The sequence below is a fragment of the Nicotiana sylvestris genome, chromosome 6 (genome assembly GCF_000393655.2).
Source record: "Nicotiana sylvestris chromosome 6, ASM39365v2, whole genome shotgun sequence".
Lineage (NCBI taxonomy): Eukaryota > Viridiplantae > Streptophyta > Magnoliopsida > Solanales > Solanaceae > Nicotiana > Nicotiana sylvestris.
The window spans coordinates 176,108,477-176,135,210 of record NC_091062.1 but is presented as its reverse complement, the minus strand read 5'-3'; the positions used below and the strand labels follow the sequence as shown (position 1 = coordinate 176,135,210).

Sequence of the window (26,734 nt, the reverse complement as noted above, 5' to 3'; positions counted from 1 at the left end):
CGAATAGTTGGGAAAGGTTATCTTTCTTACTTAGCCTTCGTGAGGGATATTAGTGCAGAGACTCCTACCATTAATTCAGTCCCGATAATGAGGGACTTTTCGGATGTGTTTCCTGCAGACCTGTTGGGCATGCCACCGGATAGGGATATTGATTTTGGTATTGATTTGGTGCCAGGCACTCAACCCATTTCTATTCCACTGTATCGTATGGCACCAACGAATTTAAAGGGGTTGAAGAAGCAGCTTCAGGAACTCCTTGATAAGGGTTTTATTCGTCCTAATGTATCACCGTTAGGTGCGCCTGTTCTATTCGTGAATAATAAGGATGGTACTATGAGGATGTGCATTGATTACAGGCAGTTGAACAAGTTCACAATCAAGAACAAGTATCCTTTGCCTCGTATTGATGATTTATTTGACCAGCTTCATGGAGCGAGGGTGTTCTCCAAGATTGATCTCAGGTCGGGGTATCACCAGTTGAAGATCAGGGATTCGGATATTCTTAAGACAGCTTTCAGGACCCGATATGGTCATCATGAGTTCCTTGTGATGTCTTTTGGGTTGACCAATGCCCCAGCAGCGTTCATGCATTTGATGAACATCGTGTTTCGACCTTATCTCGACTCGTTTGTCATTGTATTCATTGATGATATTCTGGTGTACTCGCGTAGTCAGGAGGAGCAAGCTGAGCATTTGAGAGTTGTATTGCAGAGGTTGAGGGAGGAGAAGCTTTATGCAAAGTTCTCCAACTGTGAGTTTTGGATTAGTTCAATGGATTTCTTGGGACACGTGGTGTCCAGTGATGGTATTCAGGTTGATCCAAAGAAGATAGAGGCGGTTCAGAGTTGGCCCAAGCCATCCTCAGCCAAAAAGATTCGCAGTTTTCTTGGTTTGACGGGTTATTACCATCGGTTTGTTTAGGGATTTTCATCTATAACATCACCCTTGACCAAATTGACTCAGAAGAGTGCGCCTTTCATGTGGTCGGATGAGTGTGAGGCGAGCTTTCAGAAGTACAAGACTTCCTTGGCCACGACTCCAGTGTTAGTTTTGCCATCAACTTCAGGTTCATATACAGTGTATTGTGATTCTTTGAGAGTTGGTATCGGGTGTATGTTGATGCAGGAGGGTAGAGTGATTTCTTATGTTTCTCATCAGTTGAAGCAACATGAGAGGAACTACCCTGTTCATGATTTGGAGTTGGCTATTATTGTTCACGCATTGAAGATTTGGAGGCATTATCTCTATGGTGTGTCTTGCGAGGTGTTTACTGATCATTGTAGCCTTCAACATTTGTTCAAGCAGAAGGATCTCAATTTGAGGCAGTGGAGATGGTTAGAGCTGCTAAAGGACTATGATATCACTATCTTGTACCATCCGGGGAAGGCCAACGTAGTGACCAATGCTTTGAGTAGAAAGGCGGTGAGTATTGGCAGTTTGGCGTATATTCCTGTTGGGGAGAGTCCTCTTACAGTTGATATTCAGGCCTTGGCCAATCGGTTTGTGAGGTTGGATATTTCGGAGCCTAGTCGAGTCTCAGCTTATGTGGTTTCTCAGTCTTCCTTGTTTGATTGCATCAGAGAGCACCAGTATGATGATCCTCATTTGCTTGTCCTCAAGGATAGATTTTATCACGACGATGCTAGAGATGTGACTATTGGTGATGATGGGGTATTGAGGATGCAGGGCCAGATATGTTTGCCCAATGTAGATGGGCTTTGGGAGTTGATTCTGGAGGAGGCCCACAGCTCGCGGTATTCAATCCATCCTGGTTCCGCGAAGATGCATTAGGATTTGAGACAACATTATTGGTGGAGAAGAATGAAGAAGGATATTGTGGGATTTGTAGCTCGATGTCTCAATTGTCAGCAAGTGAAATATGAGCATTAGAGACCGGGTGGCTTGCTTCATCGGTTAGATATTCCAGAGTGGAAGTGGGAGCGGATCACCATGGATTTTGTAGTTGGACTCCCACATACTTTGAAGAAGTTCGATGCTATTTGGGTGATTGTGGATCGGCTGACCAAGTCTGTGCACTTCATTCCTGTGTGTACTACCTATTCTTTAGAGCAGTTAACAGAGATTTATATCCGAGAAATTGTTCGCTTGCATGGTGTCCCTATTTCCATCATTTTAGATAGAGGTACTCAATTTATATCATAGTTTTGGAGAGTCGTGCAGCGAGAGTTGGGTACTCATGGTTGCGTTGAGCACAACTTTTCACCCTCAGACGGACGGGCAGTCCGAGCGCACTATTCATATATTGGAGGACATGTTGCGCGCTTGTGTCATTGACTTTGGGGGTTCATGGGATCAGTTTCTACCGCTCGCAGAGTTTGCATATAACAACAGATCAATCGAGTATTCATATGGCTCTATATGAGGATTTGTATGGGAGATGGTGTAGATCTCCAGTTGGTTGGTTTGAGTCGGGAGAGGCTAGGCTTTTGGGTACAGACTTGGTGCAGGATGCTTTGGATAAGGTGAAAGTGATTCAGGAGTGACTTCGTACAGCGCAATCGAGACAAAAGACTTATGTTGAGAGGAAGGTCCGTGATGTGTCTTACATGGTTGGGGAGAAGGTTCTACTAAAGGTTTCACCCATGAAGGGTGTTATGAGATTTGGGAAGAAAGTTAAATTGAGTCCTCGGTTCACTGGGCCTTTTGAGGTACTTCGGAGAATTAGGGAGGTGGCTTATGAGCTTGCTTTGCCACCTAGCTTGTCGAGCATGCATCTGATATTTCATGTTTCTATGCTCCGGAACTATATTGGCAATCCGTCTCATGTTTTGGATTTCAACACGATTCAGTTAGATGGTGATTTGATATATGATGTGGAGCCAGTATCTATTTTGGAGCGGCAGGTCCGAAAGTTGAGGTCAAAGGTTATAGCTTCAGTGAAAGTGAAGTGGAAAAGTCGGCCCGCGGAGGAGGCTACCTAAGAAATCGAGCAAGAGATGCAGAGCAGATCCCCACACCTGTTTGAGGCTTCAAGTATGTTTCTTGACTTGTTCGAGGATGAATGTTTGTTTAAGAGGGGGAGGATGTAACGACCCGGCCGGTCGTTTCATGAGTTACCGTTCTGTTTCCCCCATTTTTGCTTCCTGGTGTATTGTTCAGCCGTATTTCATCATATCATGTTGGTTGTGTCATGTTCGGAGTGATCTTAGAATGGAATGAGACACTTAGTCTCTTATTTGGATGCTTTAGTTGGAAAAGTCAACCTGAAGTTGACTTGTGAGTAAATGATCTCAGAATTTGGTTTTTATAGTTCGGATAGCTTCATTAGGTGATTTGGGACTTGGGAGCGTGTTCGGAATGTATTTTGGAGGTCCGTGGTAGATTTAGGCTTGAATTGGCGAAATTGGAAATTTAGCGTTTTCTGTCGGCAGTGGAAATCTTGATATAGAGGTCGGATTGGAATTCCGAAAATTGGAGTAGGTCTGTTGTGTCATTTCTGACGTTTGTACAAAATTTCAGGTAATTCAGATGAGGTATGATAGGTTTTTGGATCAGTTGCGGAATTCGAAAGTTTGGAAATCCTTAGGCTTGAATCCAAGGGTGATTTGGTGTTTCGATGTTGTTTTGAGTGTTCCGAAGGTTAGAATAAGTTTGAATAGTGGTATATGACTTATTGGTAGGTTTGGTTGAGGTCCTGAGGGCCTCGGTATGATTTCGACGGTTTATCGGAGAGTTGGAAAAGTGGAGTTGTAGCTGAAGCTGCTGTTTTCTATCATAACCGCACCTGCGGATTGGGCACCGCAGGTGAGAGCCGTAGGAGCGGAGGTTGGTTAGCTGTGGATGCATCACAAATGCGGAAGCTGAGTCGCACTTGTGAGCACGCAGGTGCGGTGGATTGATCGTAGGTGAGGAAAGGGGGATTTAAGTGAAATCTGCAGATGCGGACGTTTGGTCGCAGGTGCGGGGGGCGCATATGCGGTATTTGGATAGAAGATGCGGAGCCCCTAGGCAGAACATATAAATTCTTGCCTTCGCGAAATTTGGTCAGTTTTCCACCATTTGTGTTCGAACTTGGAGCTTTTTGAAAGGAATTGAAGAGGGATCCGAGGGGTAACACTTGGAGGTAAGGTTTTTGAACTCAATACTCGATTATATGGTGACTTCTAACTAATTAGACATGAAATTAGTGGGATTTAAGTCCATTTGAGGTCCGATTTTGGTGATTTTTATTTGTATAGACTCGTGAGGGGATAAGGATTCTAGTGATGTAATTTTTATCGAATTTTGAGACGTGGGCCCGGGGGTCGGGTTTAGGCAATTTCGGGATTTTTGAGTTAATTTGATTGTTTTCCCTTGGGCTTTGTTCCTTTTGCGTGTATTAATGATGTAATACTGATTTTGGTTAGATTTGGAGTATTTGGAGGCCGAGTCGAGAGGCAAAGGCATCGCGGGCTAGAGTTTTGTCCGGTTTAAGATAAGTAATGGTTGTAAATGTTGTCCTAAGGGTATGAAACCCCGGATTTCACATTGTTTCACTACTTTGAGATGACACACATGCTAGATCACGAGCGTGGAGGCATGCACCGTTGGGGATTGTGACTTAGTCCGTCCCGTACGACTAATAAGTCGCATATTTGACTGGAAACTACTTGATATCATTGTGTTGCAGAAAGTATTACTATGTTTTGGGCTGAATGCCAAGCTATTTTATTTACTCCATTTTGGTATTATAAATGATATTTTGGGCTGAGCACCTTGTTTTATTTACTCTGTTTTGATATTATAAATTATATTTTGGGCTAAGCACCATGTTTTACTGTAGCCCAAGTGGCTTGAGAGGTTTCTAACTGAGTGAGACCGAGGGCCTGTGTTGCGAGGATATCATGGGATCGGGCTGCGTCGCAGCATGTTGTAGTGATTGTGATATATGAGAGATTGAGGACCTGATTTATTATGCCACGAGATGGTTTATTATAGAGCTTGGGTTGTATGAGCCCCTCTGGAGTCTGAACACCTCTAGTGAGCGCGGCCACCCAGTGTGAGTGGTGTGATGTTGCCCGAGGGGCTGTTTGATTTATGTTGTTTCCCGAGGGGCTGTTTGATTTATGTTGTTACCTGAGGGGCTAATTACGAGTGATTGTGAGGTAGCCCGATGGGCTGGTTCTGTTGATATTTTTGCCCGAGGGATGGTTTATGGTACATGTCTTGCCCGAGGGGCTGTTTATGGTACATGTCTTGTCCGAGGGGCTGTTTACGTTTCTATCATTTTTACTCACTGTTTCATCACTTGTTTGAAACTATTGAAAGATGTTTTTTTAAAAGAAAAGGTTTTCTTTTACTGAAACTGAGTTTGTTTTACGAGATAATTGATTTCTATACGGTTTTGGAAATGTACTGCATTTGCTGTAGTGCTATGACGTGGAATTATCTATTTTCTTACTGCTCAGTTTTCATTTACTCTTATTACTTACTGAGTTGGCGTACTCACATTACTCCCTACACCTAGTGTGCTTATCCAGGAGATGCGGGTTTTGATAACGAGCGTTGATCGTTCTTCCAACAAGTCTTCGGAGTCGGCAAGGTAGTTGTTTGACGTTCGCAGCCCTGCACTTCTCCTTCTTATCTTACTCAGACTGTTCTTAGTATCTTTATTTTTGGACTATTATAGTCCTATTGTACTAGACAGACCTTGTAGTTGCCCGTGACTGGTGACACCCCGATATCGGGCTTGTGTTATTTTTCGCACTGGTTATTTAGACTTATATTATGAGATTTTTGTTAATTAATAGCTTAAAAATGACTTTTATGAAATACTGATTGGATTTTGGGTTTGTGTCGGCTGGCCTAGTTTCACGATAAGCGTCATCACGACCAGTTCAGTTTTAGGGTCATGACATTATATTAGGAGTGTATCCCGTTAAATTAGCAGCTTTCCGTTATTAACAACTGGAGAGACCTATTATTACGTTGTGTTCATGAATACATGGTATGAATACATGTGAATACAGCAGCTGACAGCTGAACTGCCCTATTTTTTAGCCGATTTTTTCTATTGTATTCATGAATATAGTAGCTCGAATACATTACCATAACAACTGAAAGGTAGCTACAAAAGTTAATTATGTATATGATAGCTGTAGAAAGTTAATAGCCACTAAACAATAGTCATTCTTGAACATCCCTTAAAAAAGAATTGCGGAAAGACTAGGAAAAAATTTGAGAGAATATTTAGAAGGCTATACGTACGGTTGAATTTTGAAGTGAAAACTCCATATTTTTAGTACAATGATGAGAGAGAAAGATTAATGAGAAAACTACCCTCTATGGCCCCTCAAAATTTTAATAGCCCATGTTTTGTTCTACTTACAAAAAATGGCCCTTCGGCCCAAACGTATTGCATATAGTAGCCGAAAGGAATAAGCATGACAACATAAGCACTTGTAGCTCAGTGGTTAGAGCGCCTGTTTCCTAAGCTGAAGGTCGCAAGTTCGACCCTCAACTGGCGCGATAGATCAACCCTTTTTTGAATTTTTAAATGTACTTCTGGATCTTATAAGTATTTTTGTATATTTTTTGTATAGTAACAGTCTATTTTGTATAGCGTCAGTCTATTTTGTATATATTTTGCATAGTGAGAGCTAATTGTATATAAATTATATAGTGGCAGTCTATTTAGTATATTTTTATATAGTGATAGTCTATTTTGTACATATTTTGTATAATGACAGTCTGTTTAGTATATTTTTTGTATAATGACATTTTATTTTTGTATATATTTTGTATAGTGACACTCTATTTGTATATAAATTGTATAGTGACAATCTATTTGTATATAAATTATATAGTGACAATCTATTTTGTATAATAACAGTCTATTTTGTAGATATTTCAAATTTTTTCATAGTCATCTCCTCTGTTCTTCCTCTCATTGAGAAACCAGCCACCTGCGTCCATGGCCTCACAATTGCCGAAAATGGAAACAAGATCGCGGGACTTTTAAATTTTTAGCCAAAGATCTTCAAAATATTATCTACATATTTACAGAAACTATAAGAGAAAATCATAGAAAGAAGACAAGGCTGTCTCTCTCGTTGCCTTATGCTACACACTGCTCCTCTCGCTTTCCTCTTCTTCCCTATAGGTTGCTGCTACTGAAATATGTTGATGTACAATAACATTTGCAAGGAATATATCACGAAGAATACTTAAAACTCGGGCTCCCTTCTCAACTGGACCAAGGACACATTTTCTTTCTCCATTTTTATAAGGTAAAGCTAAAATACACAGCAGAAGTATTTTAGGATCGCAGAAAAAATAAAAAGTATTTTAGGAAAAGCGGTAGCAGAAGTAGGTACTAATATAAATACTCCGTAGCGATTCCTAATAAGCAACAATACGAAACCCTTGACCCAAAAATCAGAGGAGGGGAGCAATAGCCAAAGCCATCAGCAGACAGCAGCGGTGTTTCAATTTCAATGTCAACATTCGAGGCTAAATGAGTGATCTAATTTTAGAGTGTAGCTCGTGAGGATGAATGGTATCGTATTGATTTAGAGTCCTTGCCGCGAGAAAAACTTCGTTCGATTGCCGGCGGCTTCATTCGATCAGTGAAGTTTCCGGCTAGCACTTGTCATTATTTTTAGCCTATGACTTGTATGGGTCAATTTGTGGGCTACCGGTTGAAATTTGTTTTGCCCGATGGGCTATAAATGAAGTTTTCTCAAGATTAATAGATCGAATGGAACAAAATTAATCCCTTGATTTGTGGGCTGTGGTTTAAAACAGCCCATTCACGTTTAATAAATATGAGGAGAGAGACTATGAAAAGATAAATAAGAATAAAAATTTCCATGATATGTGCTTGCTGTGTACATATTAATTGTGAGCATAAATTTCACTGTGCTAATGTTGTAAAAAACATCTGCTATTTTTTAAATAAACAAAAGTAATAGTACCATTTTTAAAAAATAACATTTAAATAGGCTCAGCCATGTAGTTTTTTCTACTAATATTTGGTATTTATGCACTCTCCCCACTCACTCCCGTGGAGCTTGCACTCACTCAATATTCTGGAGTTAAAAGTTTGTTTTTCTTTTTTCCGTCTTAATTTCTTGTAACGATCCGATTGGTCGATTTATTTTCAAGAACTCCGTTTTCCTAAATAAGACTTCCTGCTTGTGCTTTTACTGTTTTATGACTTGCGGGGATGATTAGTTCAGGATTTGGAAGGGTTCGGGTTGAAATCGGAACACTTGGTTCCTTAAGGTTGGCTTAAAAGGCCAAGTTTGACTTCGGTCAATATTTTGAGTAAATGGCCTCGGAATCGGGATTTGACTATTCCAATAGGTTCGTATGATGATTTCTGACTTGGGCCTATGTTCGGATCGGATGTTAGATGACCCGGGAGCGTTTTGGCGCCTAATAGTGAAAGTTGGTTCTTGAAGGTTTCAGAAGTTCTTTAAATTTGATTTGGATTGGGTTTTGGTGATATTGAAGTTCAAACGGGATTTCGAGATCGGGAATAGTTCTGTAACGTCATTTAGGACTTGCACGCAAAATTTGGTGTCATTCCGAGTAGTCTAAGTATGATTTGGTGCGTTCGGAGCGATTAGGAAACTTGAAGTTCAAAGTTCGATTCAATTTGGTTTTGAGGTATGATTCTTGATTTCGTTGTTGTTTTACGCATTTCGAGAATTTGAGCAGGTCCGTATTATGATTACAGACTTGCTGGTATAGTTGGACGGGGTCCCGAGGGGCTCGGGTGCATTTCAGATCACCCGGAACTAAGTTGAAAAATACCAGATTTCTGCTTTTGGTTTCCTTCTTCGCGAACGCGGATGGACCCTCGTATTCGCGATGAAGGATTTGGGGGAATGGGATTTTTCCCTTCGCGTTCGCATAAACAAAGCCGCGTTCATGGAGGCCTGGACTCTTTGTCCTTCGCGTTGCGAAGATCGCATTCGCGTGGAAGCCTAGGCCTGGGCCACCTGATTGCCTTGCGCATTCGCGTTCTGGGCCTCGTGTTCGCGAAGAGTAGGCGACCAGTGCTTCGCGCTCGCGTGGGTATTCTCACGATCTCGTAGAGTCTTTTTTTGGGCTCCTCTAGTTTAGCCATCGCGAGGTCTTGGGCATGATCACGTATAAGGACCCCTGGGCAGAATCATCTTTTAAAAATGGGACTTAGGCTGTTTTGGCTCATTTTCTTCCATTGTTGGGCGATTTGAGAGCTTTTAAGGAGGGGATTTTGACCTAGCTCTTGAAGGTAAGTAATTTCTACCTAATGTGAGTTTAATACCTAGATTATGCGTAGATTTTATCATGTAAATTAGTGAAAGTCATGGGTATAGATGAAAACCTATGTTTTTGATAAAAATGAGATTTAACCACGAAATTTGTTATGAAATTTGGTAAAAATCATATATTTGAGTTCATGATGTTATGTATAACAACTTTCTTCAAAAATTTCCCGAATCCGGGCATTTGGCCCTAGGGGTAAATTTTAGGAATTTTGCATTTTGGGTTGGGTAATCACTTTAATAGTGGTGATATGAACTTCTGAGCATAGATTGATTAATTTATGTAATGTTTGACTAGTTTCGAGTCATTTGACACCAAATTTGGAGGTTTGAGCACCTTTTTGAACCGGAAAGTAGGCTTTGAGATGAGATAAGTCTCCTTTCTAACCTTGGAAGAGGAAATTAACCCCATAGGTAAATTAAATAAATGTGTGTACCTATTTGTGGGGGGCTACGTACGTTCGAGGTGACAAGAATCCGTACGTAGCTACTATTATGCTATTGTCTGGGTAGTTTAGGACCCGTATCATGCTTTATTTGAAATGTTTGCGCCGTTACTTGCTAATTTAATTGCTTAAGTCATGTTGGAATCTGATAAAAGAATTGTAAAAGGTCAAATTCACTTACTTGAAGTTTGAATGGAATACTTGACTGTAAATGAGAAATATGTGTTTTCTTTAAAAATATTTGCTATTTGTGGAACGGGCCGAATGCCTCTGTAAGCAGATAGATGCATCTATGGTTCGTGATGTTCGACCCTCGATAGTGCACAATTAAAATGTTATGTTGGATCGGGCCGTACGACCTCGGCGTAATTTGCGCATGATAATTCTTTGGAGCTCTCCATAATTGATATTTCTTAAATGTTTTGAAATGTAAGCTGTTAAATAATAAAATTGAACTTGGAATTAATATTTGTGAAAGAAGAATTTATTATTTCCTATTATTGAGCTTTCAGTATTATTCATAAAATTCATGCTTAGTATGATATTTTTAATATATTATTGTTAGTCCATAGTAAGTGTCAAAATCGACCCCTCGTCACTACTTCTTCGAGGTTAGACTGGATACTTACTGGGTACATGTTGTTTATGTACTCATACTAAACTTCTGTACTTAATTGTACAGGATCTGAGGCAGGTACATCTGGTTACCCGTCCGACGCGCATACTTGATCCTGGTTCGAGATTTCACGGTGAAGTTCCCCTTTCTGAGTCGTTCAGCAGCATGCCGGAGTCTCTCTTTTGTTTGTTGCTGTCTATTTTATTTCAGGCAGTAGGATACACCTCTTTTATATATTCTCCTAATTGCCCATATACTTGTGACACTAGATTTTGGCACACATCAGTAGACTAGTGATTTTTAGGTTCTATTCCTATGGTTATAAATGTTTCTAACTGCTTTTATTTATTAACTTAAATCTGTTTCTTATTAAATCTTTTAAGTTACGAAAAAATTTCAATATGAGAAAACTCGTTAAAAGAAATGGGAAATCACTAGGTTGTTCACTGTTGGCTTGTCTAGCAACGGTGCTAGCCACTATCACGGCCTGACATGGAGTTGGGTCGTGACAACATGGCATCAGAGCACTAGGTCCATGTAGGTCTCACAAGTTATGGGCAAACCTAGTAGAGTCTTGCGGATCGGTGCGGAGACGTCCGTACTTATCTTCGAGAGGCTATAAGGTGTTAGGAAACTACTCTTTATTCATCTCCAATCGTGCAGTTGATGGTATACTAAGTTCCTTTCTCTCATTCTCACACAGATGGTGAGGACGCGTACGGCGGACTTTCTAGACCCGGGAGGAGCTGCTCCCCCCGTTGCTAGAGGCTGAGGCTGAGGCCAGGGGAGGGCACGGCCCGAGGTAGGGGACGAGGGCATCCCAGGGCTGCCTCGGTAGCACCACCAGCGGATCCAATGGAGGATCCTATCATTGAGGAGCAGGGCGAGGTGCCCGCAGCGGAGCCAGCCCCGGTAGATTTCATATCAGCACCTGGCTTACAGGAGGTCATGGACCGTTTGCTGCGGTTCATGGACACTATGACTCAGGCTGGTCTATTTCCAATGGACCCAACCACATCTCAAGCGGGAGGGGGAGCACAGACCCCTACTGCCCAGGCTTTAGGGCATGCAACTGCCGTATATCAGACCCCGAGTGCACTATCCGTGGGCGGAGCTCAGCCAGTTGCAGCAGCTACACCTGAGCCTAGACCAGCTGCGGATGGCGAGCCGCAAAAGCTATTGGACAGATGGACTAGGCTACACCCTCCTGTCTTCGGAGGCGAGCGACATGAGGATCCCCAAGACTTCATCGATCGGTGCAGGGACAGACCGCACAACATGAGGATATTAGAGTCTCATGGGGTGAATTTCACTACTTTCCAGGTAGAGGGCAGGGCCCATAGGTGATGGCAGTCTTATCTTAAATTTTAAAAAAATAATTAAATATATTTTTTTCCAATGTAAAATTTTAAAGTTAATTTTCTTGAAACTTACTGCATTTATAATTGCAAGTAGATGGACGGATTAACATATTTTACATGATTTGTTCTTGACTTGAGTTTCACATTTTAACCTAAATTATATTCCATACATTTACTTTATATCTATATTTCGTTGATACAATAAAATTTTAAAGAGTAATATTGAAGACATCCAACAGTACAAACTGTAACTGAAAGTGGAAAACCAACGCATACCAAATTTATTTTAGTATGATATTGGTGCAATGTTTTTAAAGATCTCAAACCAAAAATACCAAACCAAAATCTTTCAAAATTGAACCAAACCGACCGATGAACATCCCTAGTTCTAAATATTTTGGAAAACAAAAAGGAAAATGAAGAACCTAAGTTTTCACAACGCCAGCAGGAAGTGTACACCACTGGAAAAGCTTGAAAAGCATTCAGTTAGAGTTGAGTTAAGGAAACAGAAAATTAAGGAAAATAGATATGAGAACTCAGCAAAGCAACAATGATACACATGGAATCACCCAGCATAGACTGGGAATTATCAGAGCTTGGTTTCTAATACTAAACAAAGAAGCAACACAATCCTTGCAAAAGAGGGACGTTGCATTACAATCTCCTCCTGGGACTTCTAGAACGATGACTGCGTGGCGACCTGCAAAGATGAGGATAGCTACATATTAGACGATAGTTCTTCAATCCAAAAACCTTGCAGATGTTCTGGACATTCAAAGACAGAATTTGCAGTGAGATATGAATTTCATTTTCTATTTCAGAAAAAGAAATGAGGTTGTATATTAAGAATAAGATTTCATAAAAAGGGACGTATGCTCAAAAGACGAGGATAAAAAATGCTCAAAAGGCGGCGGTCTCGTAAGTCAGTAGTCTCGTACCAGCTCAAAAAGGCATGACTGACTAGAAAATTCCTTAACTATATTACTTTTCTCTAACTCCTATTTTTCTAACAGAATGGAGATGCTACTCATGAACTGATATGTCTGAGCTTCAACATTTACTAAGACATTCCTGACATTTTGAGCATAATAAAGACAGTTACACATCCTCCAGTCTTTTTTGGGTGGATGTATTGGAAACAACTATACTACTGCAAGGTACCAAGGAGATACTGCTCATTTTAATAAATAAACAAGGATTAACAAACTTCCTGGAAAAGGTGCGACTCTACTTGCAAAATTGCTGTCATAGAATCCTATCTTCAGGTTATGTGTGAGTACGTCACAGTCCCCAGCTACTCTTTTTTCCAACAAGGAAGAAATCTCCGACACACGTCAGGTTCTATGAAAACTGTAAAGTTACCCTTTATTTGACTATAAACGACAACCTATACCCCACACAGACACATTCCCAGACACATTCCTAGTGTTTTTCTTTCCACCAATTCCACCACCTTCCACCCCTCCAAAAGCTAAATAAGTGCCCAAACTGCTCCGGACACCTATCCTTGCGAGGGAGGCAAATGCATAAATCTTCACACAATCATCTTTTAAACATAATGCTAAGAGAACCTCTCCATCACTTGACATATTCATACAGCCATAGCAATCATATGTATTTTGCAAAAGCAAACTTGAAGAATAAACCGGATGAGAAATCTGACATAAGTTTGCAATTGTTCTATTGGTGGTTCTGATAAAAAAAAATATACATATATATATTGGGTGGGGGTGGGAGGAGGGGTTGCAAGACTATTGAGGACTGGTTTTAACCTTTGAACTAATCCTACTAGAAGTTCTGATTGGCACTTCTAGTTAGGTACAGAGGGATAAGTTATCAATTTTTGCCAATAAGATCAATCGGAAACCTAGTTCGGTGACCTCAGCTTGGATTGAATCAAATCTAGATCAACAGTAAAAGGAAACAAATCAGCCAACTAAAAGCCTACCGTCAGAAAACAGGGGAAAAAATAGAAAAAATTTGAGCCAACTGAAGTATACATTGCCCATTATCTCCACAGAGAAATGGTGTGATAGAGGTAAAAAGCTACATTAAAGTCAAGACACCAGGTGAAGCAAAAATTAAGAAAATATTGGTGTCAGCAAAAAGATGGTAGCCGGTCCCCCTGGGTTAGCCCTTGTGATGTAATAAGGGAGGCCTAGTAATATTGCACCCAAGGGTGTGGCCTAGTCGTTAATGAAGTGGGAGGAGAACCATGAGATCTCAAGTTCAAATATAAGCGGAGGCAAAAAAACTGTGATTTCTTTCAATTTGCCTTAGCCTAAATGGGCAGAGTTACCAGACACCTGTGCTCATAGGACAGTGTCAAGTAGCAGGTATCCAGTGGAATAGTCAATGTACTCGTAAGCTGACCCGGACACCACTGTCAATAAAAAAAGGGGGGAGGCCCAGACCCTAGTAATAGGTGGCTGCCATTTGATTCCACAATCCACACACATAAATCCAGATGAATCAAGGGATCCAGCGTAATGGATTGATATCTCTTTAACACAAAAGCGTATGCGGGAGGCAAGTGACAATTCCACACTTGTGAAGATGAAGGCTATTCCTCAGTTAAATGACATACAGTATTAGGAAGTTTAATGTCTTACATTTTTGGTGAAAAAATAGCATAGAAAATTTTTACAGATTTTTTGAGCTCAGAGTTGAAAATTCTGTTAAGCTATTGTTGCACCTTCCTGATTCACATTTTCTTTTGCAAAATACTTGACCAAAAAACAAATTTCTCCAGATAACAATTAGGTCATAACATTTAAGCAGCTGCAAGTGTTAAAAAAGTGGTACTTTCAGTCTTTGCAAATAATAGAAGTCCAAGGTGCTGATTTTTTCCTAAAAGAAGAGCAGCCCGGTGCACTAAGTTCCCGCTATGCGCGGAGTACGGGGAAGGGCCGGACCACAAGGGTCTAATGTACTATTGTACGCAGCCTTACCCTGCATTTCTGCAAGAGGCGATTTCCATGACTCGAACCCGTGAGCTCCTGATTTTTTCCTAGGAATAGAATAAATATGTGGCCAGGAAACATTTGCCAACATTTAAAAAACAGAGTAAAAGTGAAAAAGTCTGTACTTGGTTCAGGCAGCATATTTTCATAGCTATTCTAGTTTCCCCATAAATCATCTCTAACTTGCACAAAAGAACATAAACTGGATTAACCAAGAAGATACCTCCTCCTAGCATTTCTCCTCCTAAAAGGACCTTTGCTGAATGCCCAATCAACATGTATTGGCTGAGTGAGCAGCTCTTTCCCATCCACTTCATTGATAGCTCTCTCTGCTTCTTCAAAGTTTTCATATTCAATAAGTGCATAACCCTGTATAATTGGAAACCTTTATAAAAATGAATTAAAATGATAACTGCTCCAAACTTAAGAAAAATGCAGAAACTAAACCAAAAACAAAGGAAAGTATCCAGCTGGAGTCGCTCAAAATTAAGATAACATCAGATTCTGTTTTCTTCCATTTACCGCCATTACAAAAATTCAACAAGGAAATGTTCTTACATAGTTATACGGAACAAGGAACGTCGGTCATTTATAATTTTTAACACAATCTTCTTGATCAAATAAATTGCCATCATCAAGATAGGAATATTTTATTAGACTAAAGCATCTACAGAAAGAAATTCGTATAACATCCTATATGTATAGAAGATTGAATGTCACTCGTAGAAAACCATATTTTGTTAAGGTTTTCTACTTTTTGGTATACTTATTGCATACGAGCGTATTTTGCGCTTCTTTTATGAAATTTTCTTACTTTGTCAAAAAAAAAAAAAGTGCAATTCGTATAACATCATGCATGCAACACCCAGAAAATGAAACCCAGAACCCAAAGAAGCAGCTACACATTCCGAGAAAGAAAACAACCAGTTTACCTTGACAAATCCAGTACGACGATCCAGATTTAAATGCAAATTCTTGATCTCCCCGAACTCACCAAATTCATTATGAAGATCATCTTCTTGTGCCTCTTCATTAACTCCAGTAACTAAAACAATCCATCCTTCAATGGCTGCAACATTTTCGCCCATTAGCCCTCTAATTCTTATTTAAACCTTTATTAATCTTATTGGTAACCTCAATAAAAGAAACGACATCATCCAGGTCAGAGGTATCATCTATCAGATATTTTAGGATGTTTATCATTTCACAATTGCATAACCTGAAAAATCTCAGATACCTAAGCATGGATTACATATTACCTAAGTGCTGATGACCAAACAAAATACAACTGATATCTCTGACTGAAATCAGCATATTCGATTCTGTTGCCCGACTTTTCAAATCTAAAGCATTTGCAATAGCTTATGGTGTTCAACAAACTGGAAAGAATAGTAATGAGATGATTATTGGCTGTGTACAAGGCCAGCAATCTCCTAAAACCTAACCAACAAGTTACAAATCGACAGCTACTATCTCTTATTAGATGTAAATTAAATAATAACTGGAACCCTATCCAAATAGTTAGCAAATTGGCAATGTAAAGAACATGAAGCTGGAGGCTTATAAGCACTATGCCCAAAGAAAAGAACCAAATTGCATCAGAGGAGCAGAAGGTAGCAAATACAGTTGAAATTTCTCCTTCTTCAGAAGTCTTTTTCCTCAGTTACTTTAGTAATTCAATGTTTAAAAAATTATTCTAGTTCCTGCCTTTTAATTAAATAGGGAGAATTATTCACTTGAATATTTCTTTCTATTTTCTTATTTAATGGTCATAAATATTTCTTTTAGTTGTACTAGCTCAAGTATGTAGTAACTTTTCTTGTGTTAGGAGAATAATTGATCATGGCGTATCTCAAATTTTGGTAAGTTGCAAGTTGCAATCGGCTTTTTTCAAATTAGTGCTCATCACAACCTTTCTCCAAGTTGGCAAGTTGCAAATGTTGTGCTTAAAATGCTGCTCATGTTCCCTCTTTTCCAATTTGGCAAGTGGCTCCTTATTTTAAAAAATGTGCATTAAATTTTCTCATGTGTAACCATTCTTTTGATTTGTCAAATGGCAGATGCCACTTTGCATTTGAAATAGTGTACACATGATCTTTCTTTCTTTTTCTTTTTCAAGTTTTGAGCTTTCCGCTTCAACTCCTATGGACCTTCTTTGCTAAAATTATAAATTAAACTTCTGTACCAAGCCTTTTCATTATTCGTTCCTTTTTTATTATTATTTAGTTTTAAAATTTAAATTTGACAATTTAATTTATGAGTACATGATATTTCTCTTATCAATGGGCCACATTCAAATATGGGTGTGAGTGTGGGATCTACACTGGATTTGATCGACCTAGCTTGAGTGCTTTGACTACAATTGATTTGGTCTGTAACCTCAAGATTCTCTAAACTAAGTCCAGTGTAAAATTAGGGTATTCTAAACCTAGTGATTCTCTAAATACAAGTCTTTAACCAGGCTAAAACGTCTCCTCAAAGGATTTTTACATTACCCGGACTGTCAACCTCCGGACACAAAATCCTAACCATAGAACAAAATTACACCCATATAGAACCTTCTACCTGTTGAAATTATAAACTTCCTAGTACTAGAAGTTCCCTAAATACAAGTCCCTAGCCAAACTAAAAAACAAAATCTTATTCATTACATTAGACGAATTATCAACCTACAACAGTTTCCCTTTACTTGGATAAAAAATTTAAACAAAAGACAGAAAAGTGTAAGTAGTAATTTTGTTAGTGTTAGATAAAAGATTAGGAAAGGGGAAACTAACAGCGTTCAGGTCCAGGGCCACCATCGGTGTCGAGAGAATCAAATCGAGCAGAGAGGCGAGCATTGCGTTCAGCCTCAGCAGCTTCTTCACGGAAACCACGACCTTTGGTTTTTTTAGAAGCAGAAGAGCCGCCGCCAGTAATGGCTGATTTAAGCTTAGGAATGGAAGCCCTAGGCGACGAAGCGTCAACGTCTTCGTCCATCAGATCGTCTTCCTCTGGCTCGAAATCCACTGCCTCTTCCGCGTTCGCCATTTTCGCCGCAAAGAGAAGTTCTGGTTTTGGCTTTGGTTCTTCGTTTATTCACCGAGTAACGAGAGTAATAATTATCGAAGCTGTGTCCAGGCAAAAGCTGGGGATTCTACTTTGGAGGGAAGGGCTTTTGGGCCATACCATCTTCACACTCTAGTCGGGTCGGGTCGGTCATTTTTAAAAGATAAAGTATGTAATTTCTTTGTTTAAATTCTCTCTTTCTTTGTAAATAATAAAAAGTACCGTATTTACAACCATTCCATATCACCAATTCCATGTCCTTGAATTGCATAATCATTTTAATGGTTGGAAGAGTTACTATCCACGCGTATGTGTTGCAAACAGATGGTATGTACGTAGATGTTCAGTTAATTGTTTACATAAAAGAGTAAAACTTAAAATTATTAAAAAATTAGAATCCCTCGCATTTTGCACCCCTAATGTGCATCTTTTTTGTGATTTGCACCCTGTCCTATGTTTTTTTACAATTTCAACCCTAACCTCTTTATTCCCTTGCAAAACAATAAAACCACCATTTATATAAATTTTTCATGAGGGCAAAATAGGAAATGCAAATAAAAAATAAATAAAATAATGACATAAAATAAATAAAGAGAGATTAAATAAAAAGGAGTTGGTTTGGTTACCAAAAAGCAAAGACCAGTCAATAGTCATACTAATCTTCTCTTTGCTTCATCACCTAGAGCATATCGACAAGCTCAAGACCAAAGCAAATGATCAGTCACAATTATCTTCTCTTTCCTTTCACCTCGCCTAAAATGGACAAGCTCAATAAATCAGTCATTTTCTCAAGGGACCAAGATGTATTTCCATATCTCTTTAACAGAAATGGTGTTAAGATTTATGCATCTCGTCGATCTTTATAAGCTTAATCTTCCAAAACGCCCCATATTTTCTCTGATTTCACCTTGTTAAAGCCTTCGCCGTTTACTTCTTCACGTCGTTCCTGGTGGATCCATTTCGGAGGTCAGTTTTTCTATATTCAGCTAGTTCGTCTTTTTTACTGTCTATTCTTTTGCAAAAAAATAAAATAAAATTGGGACAGTCATCAGAGAATCTCTGTTTTGTATTGAAAGATAAATATAGCCCAGTAGTTTGAGATTGATGCTAGTATTTTTCGAAATGTAAATGTATATGTATATGAGCTCGTGTGTAATGTAGTTTTTGCTAATCGCTATTACTTAATATAGCACTATTCTTTATTGCTGTAAATTCTTGTGTAATGATCGTGTTCCTCTCTGATTGAGATGAAAATAGGATAAGGGTGTATATAGTTAAGCAATAAAGATAAGTCAAAAGGCTTCGAAGAGTACAAATACTAAAATTAAATTGTAAAGGTAAATGATAAACTTGACATTGAGAATCTCTTAGGAATAAATGATATATCCATTAAATAGCAAAAGAAGTCGTGATGAAATTAAATTTGTTCTTGCTGACAATTTCATATGCTAATTGCTTCTATTTTCTTCCACATCAAAACTCTTTTTCTTGGCTTCTATTTGAATCATCCTCCGTTGGCCTTCTTGGCTGTGAAAAAAAATAAAGAACGCAAATGTACTACCTATCTCTAAAAGTACTAAATCACTTATATTTAAGGTCCCATACTTACATTGAGTTTAGAAGGTTCATTTATATGTCCAGTCCAATAAGTGGACTCAAAATTGATTTGTTTACTTGGGTGGGATTGACTTGTCGCATTTTGACACCAATCTTGAGTTGTTTGAGTAGCTTGAGGTAGAGTTGTTGAATTTGGGGAATTACTACTCTTCTTGCAAGTTGTTTTGTTGTGACCAGTTTGTAAGCACTTGCTACACCTCCCCAACTTCCCTTTCTTACTCAATTTGGTAGCATCATGCATTTCACTTGTTGCAATTTGTTTTTTCTTTTTCTCTCTTCTCTGTTTTTTCATCTCAACTGCTTTTCTCTTGGAGGCTTCAATTTCATCGGGCTTTTTTCTTTTATTTTTGTTTAACTTACTTTTCTTTGGCTCATAATTAGGAGGGTTAACGTCAAGTAGATCAGTAGGTTCCCACATGTCATCTGAATCATACTTAGGAGAGATGTTATCATTTTCAGATTCTGTACTTGAGTCCTCCAGTAGTAACCCGGCAAAATTGGCACTCTTAGTTTTCTCCATCACTTTATCTTTCTTTTTTTCCTTCCTCTCTTTCCTCCCCTTTACACTAACTTCGCCATTTCCTGCTAGATTTTTCTTTTTATCCTCGCTTCCTTTCATTATTTCCTTTTCTTTCGGCTTCATTGTTGCCTTATCCTTTCCAATATTATCCCAAATTCCAAGCCATTCACTGCCTGAATCTATCTCCAAACCATTCGACTCTTCTTCACTTTCATTTATATGATATTCATCACCTTCAAAATGCTCCAATTCTTGGTATACATCACTATTTTTATCCCCACCATAATTTGCTCTTTCCAATTTGAAGTCATCTACGTTAGTACTTACCTCTGCAGAGTTGAAGATATGATTATATGCACCATCCTTCGATGCCTCCAAGTCTATTAGCACCCCATTATCCTCACAAATATAATTAGCATTGGGGCTCACTTGATTTTGTATTTTTGATACATTACCAGCATGTGTAATGTATACTTCAGCAACTCTATTAGCTGGAAGTGTTTTTACCATTAGATCACAATCAACATTAGTCAAGCATTGAATATAACCATTACCAGTATTAGTCATGGGTAGTTTAAAGTGCCAACCAAGAATATTGTTGTATCCTAATCTCGTTGTTCCAATCCATTCTAAGGTTTGCAATGACCATTTATGTGGATCACACTTATCAATAAAATCTATTTTGCCTCCCAAATAAATTCTCTCAGGTACATCTAAAAATTCACCTCCATGATGAATCTTCAATGTAAAAAGCTCATCATCCATACCTGTGACAATGCAAGGTTTAAGCTAGCTCAATTTCTAGATTAGATAAAAAAGAATATAGACTGAAGAACTACTTTTGACACAAGGTAACATCGCTTGTTTTTAGTAAATCTGAATAGCATAATTCCATTAAATATCAAGTCTTGAACAAGGATATTGTTTTTCTGCAGAATGCACTTGTTGAAGCACATGAGGGATCACATAGGAGAGTTGGCAAAGAAAGATAGAGGAATGATATTTGATGCCTTGGGGATTGATGTCCAATTTGTTCCAAACAGAGGATATTATTTATTCATGGTTTAGATTAGCCTATTTTTTATTATGCTTTATTGAATTGGAGAGAAGCATTCGTAGCTTTTCAATAAAGCATGTTTTATCCAAAGTAGAGTATGAACTTAAATGAATTGATCTTTCTTTATTGATTTACATGATAGTATTCAGAGTTGTTTGAAATTTGGATAGATTTGCAAACCTTTCTGTCTGGTGCATTGTTGTAGTGAGTTGAGTTTTGTGATTTATTTTTAAATAAATAAAAAAAAACAATAGCAGATAGAGGATGGGACAAGAACATGTTAAAGATGGATTGCATCTTACGACTTTTACAGATAGACTCCGAACTTGTTACCTTTCAACTTCTCCTTCTTCAATCGACTTTTCTATTTCTCCTTGCTCTTATCCATTGATGATATACTGGATGTGCTATTTGTTCTCGGTAATCCTTCAGCGCGTTTTATGCTTGGAGAGCTTAACCTAGTCTCCCACGATGCAATGGTGATGGCGGGAAGAGTTTCGCTAGAATTAACGTCCTACCCTAAAAACATAACTTAAGGAAAAAAAAAAACATATTATTTGTATTTCCTATTTTTCCCTCATGAAAAATTTATATAAATGGTGATTTTATTGTTTTGCAAGGGAATAAAGAGGTTAGGGTTGAAATTGTAAAAAAACATAGGACAGGGTGCAAATCACAAAAAAGAATACACATTAGGGGTGCAAAATGCGACGGACTCAAAAAATTATGTATAAGAAAAAAGTATTGCTGTAAATCAATTGACATGAACACATACAAGTCTTTTAAATATTAAAAATTAATATTATTATATTATAATAATTAAACTCAAAACAATTAAATATCGTTTGAATCTGCAATCACCCATTTAGTTAAATTAGTTCGATAGTTTTGTATTATAGATTAAAATATGTAATGTGTTTAGGGGTATATTATAGGGTCTTATAATACCTAATATTCCTACTTATTTAATTTGTTGGTGATATTTTTTGTGCCGCTTTGACTACTCTCTCATGACTATAGCTATTGTTAAGTGTTATATTGATATCTCTTGTGAACTATTATAATTTCTTATGAGAAAATATATTATAAGAAATATAATCCAAAACACAGGCATACTAAAAAATATTTTCGGATGAATTTAAAGGATATTATTGATTTCTTGTGGAAAAAGTTGAACTCGGCATAGGTATATGCTTCGAAGCACATTAGACTAACATGATTTCTGCATATACAATGTCATAGTCAAAACCTTTACATATCATCTTTATGATATTACATAAATATTTGATGGATCTAAGTTGCCCAATGACATGATGGAGCATTTTCTTCTAGCTAACTTGTATGTAAAAGAAAATTATTTTTTAGTTTGTCTAATTTCGAACAGCTGATGACATTTTAAAAAAGATTGTCTCACGTAAGCATTATGAAATATTATTATTTAATCATATATAATAGCTTTCTTTTATCTTTTGCAACTTCTTTGAGCACATTACTCTATTAACAGTAATTATTAAGTCTTTACTCTTTACACAAAAGACTCATAAGACAGATTCAACAATAATCTCAAGTGGTACCTTTCATCTTGACCAAGTTTAGCTACATATTTATTTGAAAAGGATAACTTTTTAAATTTTGAAAGAGATACAACAAAAATTTAAGTGTACATATTAAATGCCTAACCACCGCTAGCAATTAGGCCAACTACTAACCATCCTTTTATTTTTTCATATTTTCAAATGAGGGAAGTAGACATAACACTTTGAGATATTTTTGTATGTGTAAGTTCGTACTTGATCCTCTATTGAGCATGGTTAGATTGACATTATATTAGGGATGTCAATATAGATCCATTCCAGTCCGCTTTCTAACAATTATGAGTATGTGATGTTGATAGATCGTAAGAAATTTCTCCTAAATATTTGTAAATACGGAAAAGGGTTAAAAATGCTCCTAAATTATTGGAAAAGATTTAAAAATATCTTTCATCTATCTATTGGGCTAAAAATACCCCTACATCCACCTTTTTGGTTCACTTATACCCTTTGACTGTTAGGTCAATGTTGAATTAAAAATAATTATTATATAAATTCCACGTAGCAACTTCTTATTGGTCGAAATTAAGACATCTAACCTATTAGAAAGACTAACCCATATCTAACCGTTTTTCGGACTAACCCGTCCCAAAGATTGACCCGACTCGAATAAAAAGTTCAACTACAAAAAAAGACGAGCCACTTCCATCTAACTCTGAGTTATCTATACCCCTACTGTCATACTTTGGAACAAAAATACTCCTATTTTGGATGGAGTGCCACGTGGCAGCACCAGATTAAAATGACCTATTTTTTTTACCCGACCCGTTTTAAAAAAAAACCCACAACCCGACCCCTATTTTTTTTTTTCAGTTTTTACAAATTTGTTTTCCAGTTTTTACAAAAAAAATGCTTTAAAAAAACTAAAAAAAAATATTTTTCAGAATCGAAAATATTTTGTTGAATATATTTTTTTCAGTTTTTAGAAAACAAAAATATTTTGTTAAAAGCATCTTTTTTCTGTTTTTACAAAAAAAAAATCAGTTTTTACAAAAAAAATTCAGTTTTTACAATTTTTTCCTCTTTTACAAAAAAATGCTTAAAAACTGAAAATATGAAAACAAAATACGTTTTTGTAAAAACTGAAAAAAAATAAAAAAGACTTTACTAAATTAGTGCACGACTGGTGCATTAGTTTTTAAAAAAAGCGAAAATATTTTGCAAAATATTTATTTTTAAGTTCAAGAATAATATTATTCTTAATTCAGCATTGACCTATCAGTCAAAGGGCATAAGTGAACCAAAAAAGTGGATGAAGGAATATTTTTAGCCCAATAGGTGGATGAAGGGTATTTTTAAACCTTTTTTAATAGTTTAGGAGCATTTTTAACCTTTTTTCGTTGTAAATAAAATAGAAAAGTTTAATACAAAAGGAGCAATTTCAAATGGAACAAAGAGAGATATATGTAACTAGGGAGGGGTGTCAATGGATATTTAAAAATCGACTGAACCGTATCGCATCGAACAAAATTTTAGGTTTCTTTTAATATTTATATAAATCTCCGTAACAATAATTAGGGTAGGTTTTTTATTTTATGAAAATAAACCGAAAAAATACCGAATCGTACCGAATAGATTTATAATATGAACAATATATTTATATATTAAGTTTAAAAATAATAAAGCGTTAAATTTTTTCTTGGGCCTTGGAATTATGAAATAGTTACAAGCCAACAAGTAATTAAAGTTGAAATAGCATGGGATAGCCACTTTTTAACATGATATTTAGTTTTTATCCAATAATTTTAATGCTGGGCAAAAATAGCCACTACTCTATTAAAATTAATACGAAAAGAAGTTTTTATCCTTTCTTCATGAGTACTGTGTAAATATTAAGGACATGGTGTCCTTAATATTTACACGACATACATGAAGTTAAGGACGCCATGTCTTTAACATTTACACTATACATATGAAGTTAAGGACATGATATCCTAAAGTTTAACAACGGAAGGTGCAAATACATGTCACTACCCCATACCACCCCAGTCGTGATGGCGCCTATCGCAGAACTAGGCCAGCCGATTCAACACTTAACACATCAAGGTCTTCTTCTTAACTCATTAACTAATCATATATGATCACAAATCTTTCGTTTTAATGTGTCAAAATAAGCGGAAACAAGTAAACAAAAAAAACATCAACACTACTCGATCCCGGTGTTACTAGTCATGAGCCACTATACTATAGTCTGATACTGTCTACTCAAAAAGACTGAAATGTGTAATACTGAAGATATGAAGGAGAAAGGCAGGGCTGCGGACGCCATGTAGCTACCTCGCAATCTCCGAAATGCCCTGAAGGAAAGAGACAACTCTCACTCGGATGCTCTAGCACCTGGATCTGCACACAAGGTGCATGGAGTAACGTGAGTACGCCAACTTAGTAAGTAACAATTATAAATAAAGGCTGAGTGCAGTGACGAGCATTTAAAAAACATAAGTATATTATAACATAAAAATCTCAGAGAAAATAGTCAGATCAAATCAGTAGATAAATTCTGAACAACCAATTAAAACTCCAGTTTCAATGAAAAGTTATTAAAACATTTATTCATCATTTCCAATAGAGGCTCAATATAAAAAAGAGTGAAAACCAGTATTTTCGTAACACAAGCCTTTCGGGCGAAGTATCACTCATATATATAGCCCCTCGGGCAAGCCTCTCAATCACTCGGACTCAACTTTCACACTCAACACTCACACTTAGCACTCACGCTCAATAGGTGTCTCATAACAAATGTTGCGGCGTGCAGCCCGATCCATAGATATATAGTCGACTGTGCTCACTAGGAGTGTACAGACTCTGGAGGGGCTCATACAACCCAAGTGCTATATCGCTGCGGCGTGCAGCCACATCTCAAAATTTGATAAAAATCACGTCACTAGAATCCTTATCCTCCCACGAGTATATCCATATCAAATTCACCAAAATCCGGCGTCAAATGGCCATCCAAATCCCAAAAATCCACTCTCCAAATTTTCTTCCATTTTCCCCAATTTTCACCCCAAATTCCCAAATTAAATGATAAGAATCAAGACATAATCATGGAATTTAACCAAAAACAAGTGAAGAACATTTACCCCGATCACCTCTTCTAAAAATCCCCTCTAAATTAGCCTTTCTCCCAAGCTCTCTAATGAATTTTGAAAATATGGACTAAAACCCTCGTTTTTGAACTTAAACATTCTGCCCAGATGTGTCCTTCATCGCGAACGCGACCACCTCCTTGCGTTCGCGTAGAACAAAACTCAACTGCACGCTTTTCCTCTTTTGTGGAAGCGGGATCCTTCTCGCGAACACGAAGCTTCAACTGCCAAAGCCTTCACGAGCATGTCCCTTCCTACGCGAACGCGATGAGCAAACTCCTAGGGTCCCAGCTGCTCCAACTTCCCTACGTGAACGTGACGCCTCTCACGCGTTCGCGATTCACTGGAGTCCAAACCTATGCGAACGCGTCCCCTTTCTCGCGAACGTGAAGATCATTTTCTCCCCTAGGACAAGCTCTTCTTCGCGAACGCCGGACAATCTTCGCGAACACGAAGAACAAACCTTCTGCAATAAAATACCAGCAAAATCTGCCATGTCCCAAAACCACAAATTGGTTCGTTAACCACCCAAAATCACCCGAGTCCCTCAGGACCTCAACCAAACATGCCAAAAAGTCATATATCACCATTCAAACTTGTTCCAACCTTCAGAACACTCAAAACAACATCAAAATATCAAATCACCATCGGATTCAAGTCTAAGGATCCCAAAACTTCTGAATTCCGCAAATGATGTAGAAACTTATCAAACCTCATCCGAATGACCTAAATTTTGCACACACATCACAAATGACACAAAGGACAGACTTTAATTTCCGAAATTCCAATCCGACCCCGATATCAAGATGCGACCGGAAAACGCCAAAATTTCAATTTCTCCAATTCAAGCCTAAATCTACTACGGACCTCCAAATTACATTACGAACATGCTCATAAGTCCAAAATCACCTAACGAAGCTATCCGAACTATTAGAATTCACATCCGAGACTTTCTACTCATAAGTCAACATTCAGTTGACTTATCCAACCTAAGCTTCTAATTAAGAGACTAAGTGTCTCATTCCACTCTAAAATCACTGCGAACACAATGCAACCAACATGATATGATCAAATACAACTGAATAACATATAAGGGAGCAGAAATGGGGGAAACGGGGTTGTAACTCATGAAATGACCTGCCGAGTCGTTACATCCTCCCCCTTTTAA

General features: G+C 37.9%; 1 protein-coding gene and 1 long non-coding RNA gene across 2 annotated transcripts; one reads left to right on the top strand and one right to left on the bottom strand.

The window, feature by feature from the left end:
- Positions 1–12,110: 12,110 nt before the first annotated feature.
- LOC104237955 (RNA-binding protein Y14A-like) lies at positions 12,111–17,933 on the bottom strand. The gene is made up of 4 exons (XM_009792192.2): positions 17,421–17,933; positions 15,576–15,712; positions 14,867–15,012; positions 12,111–12,380 (listed from the first exon to the last, which is right to left on the bottom strand). The coding sequence occupies exons 1-4, from the start codon at positions 17,671–17,673 to the stop codon at positions 12,335–12,337; spliced, it is 582 nt and encodes a 193-aa protein (XP_009790494.1). The 5' UTR covers positions 17,674–17,933; the 3' UTR covers positions 12,111–12,334.
- Positions 17,934–18,323: 390 nt separating this feature from the next.
- LOC104237954 (uncharacterized) lies at positions 18,324–21,046 on the top strand. Its single transcript, XR_713783.2, has 2 exons — positions 18,324–18,657; positions 20,764–21,046. It is a non-coding gene; the product is annotated as an uncharacterized lncRNA (long non-coding RNA).
- The last annotated feature ends 5,688 nt before the right edge of the window (positions 21,047–26,734 follow it).

What these genes read in the sequence shown, in the direction of transcription:
- LOC104237955 (XM_009792192.2), bottom strand. Translation starts at nt 17,673, where the DNA reads ATGGCGAACGCGGAAGAGGCAGTGGATTTCGAGCCAGAGGAAGACGAT. An exon ending in TGGCCCTGGACCTGAACGCT is followed by an intron (nt 15,713 to 17,420) that starts GTTAGTTTCCCC and finishes AAAATGTTGCAG; the next exon opens with CCATTGAAGGATGGATTGTT. An exon ending in GTCGTACTGGATTTGTCAAG is followed by an intron (nt 15,013 to 15,575) that starts GTAAACTGGTTG and finishes CCAATTATACAG; the next exon opens with GGTTATGCACTTATTGAATA.